Source organism: Uloborus diversus, chromosome 10 (genome assembly GCF_026930045.1).
Source record: "Uloborus diversus isolate 005 chromosome 10, Udiv.v.3.1, whole genome shotgun sequence".
Classification (NCBI taxonomy): Eukaryota; Metazoa; Arthropoda; class Arachnida; order Araneae; family Uloboridae; genus Uloborus; species Uloborus diversus.
This window is the reverse complement of record NC_072740.1, coordinates 15,117,216-15,127,101: the sequence shown is the minus strand read 5'-3', so window position 1 is coordinate 15,127,101 and position 9,886 is coordinate 15,117,216. Positions and strand designations below refer to the sequence as shown.

The window sequence follows — 9,886 nt, the reverse complement described above, 5'->3', positions numbered from 1 at the left end:
TTTCTTCTTTTCTTTGCATTTTTTTTTTTTGGTTGGTGGAGGCATACCATAGTTCTCTTCTACATCACTGTCGTCTTTATCAGCAATTTCAATCTCCACAGTACTAGTGATATCAGATATTTCCGGTAAAATTTGTGCCTTCATCATCAATATCCTCTTCATCTGTGAGCTTCATCAACTTCAGGGGGAATTGAAATTATGTCTGCTTCAATTTGTTCTGAGAACAAATATTCGTGAGCTTCTTCAATGGTAAGAAACTTACGAGGCATACTATTTTATAATATTTGCAAGTAACTTATTCTAACTTTATTAAAACTTATTTTTGATGTCTAAGGTGTTTTAAAACCTAAACAGAATGCAAATATGAGCTTAAAACCTCCAATCAAAGAAGAATAATTAGCGTCGGAAAAATTCTTCTGATTTTGCCTTCAACGCCCAGCGTCCTCAATTGAGGACAGCAATATGTGATGTAATATATAAAACAAAAAATGAGCGGGAAAAGATTTTTAACTATATTTTATATGTTCAACACAACTCTAAAGGAAGGCAACTATAAATAATAATTAAAACTTACGTTGATAATTTTCGGTGTAAAAAATTCAAAAAGAACAGGCACATGTAGCATTAGAAAAATCGAAAAATGACGATCCAAATAACAACACTAAAAAATAAACCGCAAAAATGTGGAACTGGAATAGAATATCTATAGTGCTGTTATCTAACCCTCAGAAAAATGAAATTACAGTTTTAAAGTTAGTTATAAAGCTTTTAAATAATGATTTATTGGCTGTCCTCAAACGAGGACAGTGGGCGTTAATGGGTTAAGTTTAAATAATGCAGTTTGTGCCCACTCTAAATTCTAAAATTTCGTTTTAAAACACAAAAAAAAATCCACAAAATTATTTGATTTTTTTACAAAATTAATTCACTTTTCACAAAATTATTTGGTTTCCCTTCTTCACAAAAAACGGACTTTATGAAAAATCCTGGACAGACCCCCCTGTCAAGCTTTCCATAAAATACACTATTAAATTGAAAATTTTGTAAATTTTTCAGTGCTTAGTTTTTGTGTTGATTTTCTATCAATTAAAGATGCTTTAAAAAGTTTTGAAAAACAGTACTGATAATGGTAAATGAAAAAATGCATAGATCAAGATGACAACTAATTTCCTGCTGTTTTTTATTGTGTTTTTATCTCTTTTATTATCAAACTCAACATCTTATCCAGATATTACAACTTCTTTGACACTTTGTAAGTTGTAGAGCAATGCAAACTTTGTTATATCAATCTCTTTTCAGCATCTTGGTATAATTTATTGACAAGTAGAAAACATTCCTTTGCTCCCCCCCTCTGATTTTAATCAGAAAAACTAGATAGAAGTTGTAGAAACATACACTAAATACTCAATTACTGGAAGTTCACCCTAGTTTGAAACTAAAACTTACCTTGGTGGAGAAGAAGTTTTCTTTTTCACTGGGGAAGGAGTTTTGATTGGAGCTGCTTTTGATGATGGAGAGTCAGGAGGAGAAACTTTGTCAGATGTCAGAGGTGGTGTTGCTTGTTTCCTCACTTTTGAACTCAACATTATCAACAGCAGGAATAACAGTAGTTTGAATCATATCTTGGATCGTAGATGTCGCTGGACTTAAAGGACGAGCACTAGGTGAAACATCAGGCAAAGTGGGAGGCCATTCAGTTGAATTTTTTCTGCTATCTTTCTCATCAGGCGAGTTTTCTTTCTTAGATTCTTCTTTCTTCTTAAACAAATTCATTGTTCCTGCTGCTGGTACTAATATCTACAATACAGCATAAAATAAATCTGACAAATAACATACAGTAAATATAAATTATGTTTGAAAAATCGCAATGAACAAATTACTCTGAGTTGTAAAGTCATCAAAATTTTTGAATTAGGGCCAGCTCCTAACAGCTGGAAAGGTTCTTCAATTTGCATCCCTTTCTCTCTCAGGAGACGGCAAAGGTGTATTCCTTGTCATGCCTATTGGCTTGCCAGATTTTGTATCAGTCACCCTTCAAGATAAAAAAGTTTTAATGTGAGTTAGCTTTCATATCACATTCAACAATATTTCCTACCAATTCAATATAGGTAAGAGAAAGTCATTGAAATAATGTTACAATTTAACTGAATACCTACAGATCTTAATGATGAACAACCAATATAAGCAGATATCAAACTGCTTGTTATGGCATCAGGGACAGCAGTTTCAATCTTATTAGAGATCAAAAATTGGACTGATAATTTCTAATAAAAGTGAAGCAGCAGTCTTTGGATACCATAACCAGTTGGTTTGGTATTTGCGTGTAGTTATGCCTTGCTCTGGCTAACGGATTGTAACTCACAGCTTGCTAATATAACAACACATCACAGCAAAAAAAAAACATTTCAAAATGCTTTCCGACTTAATTCTTGCTGATTCTTATGTAAAACGAATCTTGATTTCAAATATGACCATCATTTTCCTCCGTCATTTCCCATGTTTTGGAAATTGAGCCCCAACTTCTTTCAGTTCAATGTCCCAAATGAAGTAACATCACTCTTACTATTCTGTATACCCATTAAACAAAGCAAAAATTTTTGCTTATTTTCACTGTATGATATAATGGCTAACTTAAGCTTTTCTTCCTTGGAAACCAAATAAGCAAGATTGTACAATAAAGCTAACATACAATAGCTGACAAAAATGCAAGAAAATGAAAAATTTGCAGTTACTACCCCTTTACCTGCCCATGGCAGTATTGAATCAGCATTTTTGAAAACGGAATTAAGTGCATTTGTTTGCCAAATCTAAGCTATTTCCTTCCATGTCAGCAAGTTCGGGGTACAAAGTTGCAATTGCCAGTCACAAAACCAAAGCCAAACCAAAACTAATACTTCGCCTTCACTAGTTACTATTGTTATTCTTATTGGCAAGAAAAATGCATCGGGTTTCTGATGATGCCCGGAGAAAAAAAAACAAAAACGGGACTATTTTACTTATCTTTGGTGATATTTGATGATCAATATGGGCCTGCTAGCCTATTTGGGCGACTTTTTCGAGTAATTTGGCAGGTCTGAGTAAGTTTGAAATTTGAAAAGTTCAGACGACGAAACTTTAAGATAAAGATTTTTTATTTTATGATTCCATTTTTTTTTTTTACATTTTCATTTCTTTTTCCTTTTTTTTTTTTTTTCTTAATACATCTGTTATATTTTTTACATTTTAGTCACTTTTAGGATGAAACAGTAGCAATTTTTTTAGATAATAGTCGTTTTTGTCCTAATTTAAGTTAAAATAGCCATCATAGTTGTCAACGGTTTAAAATAGTCACATTAGTCGCTTTTTTAGTCGGCAATGGCAGCCCTGTGTTTCAGATGAATTTTTAAATATACTGGGGGTAATATCTCCAAGACTTATAATTTGCTACAAATGTTCATGCTTTTGAACTTCTCACCTCTCAAGCTCTGCAGAAGAATGTTGATGATTCATATAAACTTTTCCTTCCCCCATCAAATCAAAGAAAATGGCTTTGAAGCAGACAAAAACTGAAAAAATTGGGAGGCAACCATTTTCAAAACCTAGGGGGGGGGGGGAGGGGGGGGGTGATAAGGAAAATGCTGGCCGTATTTGGATTCAGGGGGCCGTTTCACGCAAAAGTCGCAAGAATGGTGTCAGAAATATATTGAAGGAGTTTTTTTGCCATTCCCCCCCCCCTTCAGTGTAAGTCGAACAATAAAACAGTTGGACAAGAATAACCTTTTACAAGTATTAAGAAAAGAGAGCACACCGCATTTTTGCTAAATAAAGGAAACATTGAAAATGAAAAGCTTCCTAGAAAACAAACATTTACTATGGAGAAAAAATAAATGTTTCGTTTCCTTACACAAGGAAATTGTTTCAAAAAAATTATCTGCTCTAATTTTTATCTAGATTTTTTAAAATTACAGTCGTTCCTCACTACTTCACGCTTCAACTTTCGCAATGGCTTCACTACATCGCGGTTTTTTTTTTTTTTTTTTTCTTCAAATTTAGTAATTGGCCTTTTTTATGCACTCGTATAAACTTTTTTCCTACAAATGAATAACAAAGTATGTCTTTCAAGTAAGATAAGCTCTTCTGAGGGGCTGTAGTTGTACTAGTTGAGGGAGTGGAGGTATAAAATCGGCAAAGAAAGTGTAGCGAATCACTATTTCAATTTAACAGTCAAACACTATAACTGGAAAGTATAAATCACTAGAGGATAAATAAATCTGTAAATGGTGTTCAACAGTGTACTAGCTTTTTAAGTTGTATGCGCAATACCTTTACTGAGGATAAATGTAGAAGAACAGGGGCACATACGGTCACTAACTGGCAATTAATTCTTCATCGAACAAGTTAAGCTATTTTCCTAGATTAAAAGTAGTGTGTAAGAAATGCATGTGTGTATGTAGTTTTATTTCCCAATAATAACTATGTGATATCTATTACTTTCTACTATATCTCATTTTCTCATATTTTGTGTAATACATAAAGTAATGTAAATGTAATGGTGGGCTAAAAGTGCTGTTTCATGTCAAGAGGGCTCAAACTATGTTAAAAACTTATTTAAATTGTCCTAAGTTTATGCATTCTCTAGTTAAGAAAATATTTGGTTTATAAATACAGAATCTTACTTCGCAGAAATTCAATTATCGTGGGAAAGTTGGGAATGAATTAACTGTGATAAACGAGGGTTGACTGTATTGGCTGAAAGTTGGAAAGAGTAGGGCACTTTCTCTTCCACTCAATATTGGCAAGACAAAATAAAGATTTTTTAAAGTTATTATTTTTTTTTATTTCTTGTTTTTTATGGAGATGTATCAAAAGTCCCAAACTTTCAACTCTTTTGTAATTTGATTTGCTTCTAACATGTTACATTCTATAAAATTCACAGCTTTTACTCTGCAAACAAATAAGCAGCAGTATCACATGCATGTGCAATGTATTATACAACTTCCATCTGATGCGTTTTTTTTTTACAAATTTTTGTCCACAATTTCATTAAGTAATAAGTTTAAAGTATGAATTAACAACTCTCCTTTTCAAGTTCATTAAGAAATGAAACTTCAATTGTTCATAGTTTAAAAACTTATTTTATAGTTAAAAAAATAATAAATAAATAAAAAACACATTTACCTCAACTGTCAGATCTTGTATTTCAGGATTATGAAGAAGAAAGCGAAATGTTTCCTCCCATATAGGATCATTAGTATGTGGACGGATGGCACTAGAATCTTTAAAACCAGTAACAGAAAAATGAACTTGTGCACTTGGCTCTTCAGCTCCTCGATTTACATTCTAAACAAATATTCCATATTCATAGTGTTTATGGAACACAACATATTTTATAATTTACGTAAAAGATAAATTTGTACTCACTGGCAAATGTTTCGCACTATCCAGAAATACAAGTAACACAGCAGAATACATAGTTGATCTGGAATTTATATTGCGTATATCTAATAATTGCTGCAAAAAGAAAAAAAAAAATAAATTATGAGCAAGTAGCTATGAATATAATGAGAAAAATGTTTTTAATAATACCACTTACTTGAGGTAAATCATCAGCACTTTCACTTAAGGTCAACCATGTTGACTGTATGTTGATAGATCCAGATTTGGTATCTTCAAGCTGTAACCACTAGGAGGGGAAGAAAATGGTGGAGCCTTCATTATAAAAAAAGATACAAGTTTTTCTTGAGCACCATTTTATAGACATATGTGAAATAAATTTAATGTGCTAGAAAAAAAGACCATAGAAAAATTTCTCATTTTAAAATAAAATTGACATGCCTTTTCATCATCCAGTGATAAACCATAAATTTATAAAATAATCAGAGATGAACTGATGAGGTTAGTTCCAACAATATGAAAGCATTTCATAAAGCAATTTAGTGAAACTAAAAGGTAAACAATCTTAAACTTTACAAACTTTAATTTTTGTAAGCTTTAATTCCAACTATAAGGGGCATTCAAATGAAACCCGGTCACTAGAGTAAAGTAAAGGAAACTGCAGTACAATAGACCTGTGGTCTCGGTGCTAGCACTCCTTTCAAGCACCCCCTTTTTCACTTCAATGGTAACAATTTTACTAACTCAAAAATATTTGCCAAAATTGTTGGCACATTTATTCCTTTGCAACATTAGTTGGTCGATTCCATCTTTGAAGAAGCGAGCAGGTTGCAGTTGGATCCTGGCCAGGACCCTGTCACACACTTTGTTGTCCGTTGTGAACCGATATCAGTGAATATGGCTTGCTTCAGAGGTCCAAAAACATCTTACCTCTGCCTCATGAAAGTTACAAGGTAAAAGGTCTGGACTGTACTGTAGTACATGTTCCAGCGTTTCCCACCAAAACTGCTGCAATGCCGTCTTCACCACTTTGGCTGTGTGTAGGCACCTTTGGACAACATACCTGACCATTTTGACTAAGGTTCTGTAAAGTGTCTTGATATCACTGGGCATTGATGGTGATTCCTCTATCCAAGAACTTGACAAGCAGTGAGCCCTCGAGGTCAAAAACAAGGACAGGTTCCATAGTGGATGATAACTTGTAGAACCACCACCTCTTGGGTGTGAAACCACACTGTTGCTGTGCAACATCAAAGGTTGCGTATGTATCAGTCTCTCTAACAAGAGATGGTGCATCCATGCAAGCAGTTACAGGACATTCTCTAATGTCTAATGTGAAGTTAGACAAACTGACTGGGTTTCATTTGAATGAACCTTATAATATCATAAAAGTCCTACTAAAGAGAGAAAAATGCTTTATAAAACATGATTGAAAAGGATTCCTTCTAGCTTTTAGGAAAATATGAAGGGGGAAAAATGAAGATGTATACATAACATAGTTAATAGGTTTTTTTTTTTTTTTTGTCACACTTCAAGAATTTCAACTTTTGGTTTACTTAATTGTATGGTTGGAATTAGTTCAATCTCAACTATTTTAATAAAAAAATTACCGAAATCATCATTGATAGCAAATGACTTTTTATCTGTACATAAAAACTAGTCACCATGCCCTTGATATTTAATACCTTACATCTTTTATCAAAGAAAATCAAAGATTTCTGATTTTCAAATTTAAGTGCTGTTTTAACTTTGTAATACAGTCAACCCCTCGTTTATCGCGGTTAATTCATTCCAGACTTGACCGCGATATCTGAATTTCCGAGAAGTAGGATTCTGTATATATTTTTCTAATTAGAGCGCATAAAACTTACTTACGGCGATTAAAATAGGTTTTTATCATAGTTAGAGACCCTTAGACATGAAACAGCACCCTTAGCCACCATTACGTTTCTATTACTTATTATATATTGCACAAAATATGAGAAAATTAGATATGTTAGAAATAATAGATATCACATTGTTAATTATTGTGAAATAAACTACACACACATGCAGTTCTTATACACTACTACTAATCTATGAAAAAACCTCAACTTGTTTGATGAAGAATCAATTGCCCGTTAGTGACCGTAGGTACCCTGTCTTCCTCTACATTTACGTGTACAACTTAAAAAGCTAGTACATTGTTGAACACCATTTACAGATGTATTTACCCCCTAGTAATAATACAGTGATTTATAGTTTCCAGTTGCTGCTTAACGGTTAAAATGGGATTCCCTACACTTTCTTCGGCGATTTTATACCTCCTCTCCCTCAACTAGTACAACTAGCCCCTCAGACCTTACTTAAAAGCTTAGCTTACTTAAAAGACATATACTTTGTTATTCTTTTGTAGAAAAAAGTTTAGACGAGCGCATAAAAAAGGCTATTTACTATATTTGAAAAAATAAAAATAAATAAAAAACTGCAATGTAGGGAAGCCGCGAAAGTTGAGGCGCGAAGTAGTGAGGGATGACTGCACTCAACACAATTTTCAATATACTTTACAGTGGCAGCAAAAAAAAAAAATCCTTAAAGAGACGTCAAACTTGTTTGACTTTTAACAGAAATTTTTTTTTTACATAGGTCATATAAATGACAAATTTCACTAACTTTCCATGCAAAATTCAATCATACCTGTATGTAGGGTAACAACAAGAAATTTCAGAAAAAAAGAACACTACTATTCATCACTCAAAAACCTAAATTTCATTAAATGAGCATCATTTCTTCATTTTTCAAAAAATAATTCTTGAACTAAGCAAACACTAATACTTATTTAAAAAAAAAAAAAAACCTTTAGTTATGCTCACAAACATCTTGCTTGACAACTTTTCTTGACTATCATATCATTAAACGTACCGCTGTGAGCTCCCAACTATACACGTATGGGCTATCCATTTGGTGAATCATTCAATTCATGAACCTAAGTTCCTTCTTTTTAAAACATTTATATCTATTTGATGGACCTTATTTTTGTGATGCTAGGTGACTTCTCAAGCCTTTTTTAACAAACAAAAAATCCTCTAAATTCAACTACTTGCTATTAACATAATTAATATTTGGAATACATTTTTGATTTGCAAAGACAATTGTACAATGGAACAAGGATTCCAGAAAGCTGACATCAATAATTTGCCACAAATAGCAGAAGAAATGATTATGCAGTTCTTCATTGAAAAACAGCATTTTTCTTACGGGCAAAAGATGCAAAAGGTCAAAGGTGTCAGTTCAAAATTTTCCAGGGGGAGGTGGGGGGCAAAAGGTTTGTGCTCAATTCATTTCATTGGGAAAAAACAACAAGATACATACAAAAATGCCTATTTTCACTATGTTTCTAAAATCCAGAGAGCCATCCGGATCACCCAAATAACGAACCTGCTCACAGATTTGATTTTTTGGTTTATTTTTAAAGTTACAATGCCTAGTAAGTGGTGAAAGAAAACTTAAATAAGTTAAAAAGAAGTGAATGAATTGTAGAAATAGTAAGTTTGGCTGCCAATTGATTGATAGACTACCGCATGCATGCAATTTTAATCTTCACTTTCAAACAATGTTTTTTCTATTAATTCTTAAAATGTATTTAATTGATTAACTCCAAAATCCCTCGTAAGCAAATACAAAAAACTAAACACATTATTTTAATAACAAAAACGTGTATGTGAAACAAAAACTATTTTATAGAAAGCTTAACTTAGAACTGCTGAGATGGTGTTTAATGCAAAATGTAATATATGATGCTAATTGAAGCCAAATGATATAAAAATAAATACAATACTGCTTCACTTTGAAGAAGTTTTTGTCCAGATACATATTATGATATAAGTAAATATTTTGATTTTCTTTCAGAGTAAGTCTCTCAGAGTATTTTTAAGCAAACAGAAAGTTTAATTTATTTTACTTTATTTATTTATTTATTTTTTTTATGATTCTAATTTACTTGAAGAACATTTGTTGACCATATGACTTGCTGCCTCAAAAAAAATATATATTTATCAAAAAGAAAATTAAATGAAAATTTTACTTTAAGCTAATTTTAAGGTGGTAATAGAATTTTTAAAATTAATTTTAGCATATTTTTCTGTTTCTAAAATTGATTCAAAATTCATAAATTTTTACATTCAGTTAAATACTTATGAGAACGTTGTGATAGTCAGGGATGAGAGTGGCCTGACAGCAAAAAGGAGGAAATCCAAAAAAATTTCGTAAAAGGGATGATATCCAAAACTGCATAAAAAAGAACCTGGAAGCCATGATATTCAAAAATTCAACAAAAAATGGCTAACTTATCAGAAGCCATTAATGCTATCTAGAGCTCTAAGAAGCAATCAGAAGCCAGCCAGCTATATGAAAATATCATGATATTTTCGAACCATGTGGGTGAGCCAGAGGCAGCATCACACCAATACTGTCAACTTTTCATATTTTTTTTAGAGAAAAATACATTTTTTTTCATTAAAAACATTTGAGTTTA

At 32.3% G+C, this 9,886-nt stretch overlaps 1 protein-coding gene across 1 annotated transcript in view; it reads right to left on the bottom strand.

The window, feature by feature from the left end:
* The window catches only part of LOC129231669 (extended synaptotagmin-2-like), a 139,196-nt gene that overhangs the window by 49,740 nt on the left and 79,570 nt on the right, over positions 1 to 9,886 (bottom strand). The window contains exons 20-23 of the mRNA XM_054866032.1: positions 5,573 to 5,662; positions 5,401 to 5,490; positions 5,158 to 5,319; positions 1,572 to 1,797 (exon numbers count right to left, since the gene is read on the bottom strand). Of these exons, the coding sequence (XP_054722007.1) occupies positions 1,572 to 1,797; positions 5,158 to 5,319; positions 5,401 to 5,490; positions 5,573 to 5,662 (568 nt within the window). The remainder of the gene's footprint in view (positions 1 to 1,571; positions 1,798 to 5,157; positions 5,320 to 5,400; positions 5,491 to 5,572; positions 5,663 to 9,886) is intronic.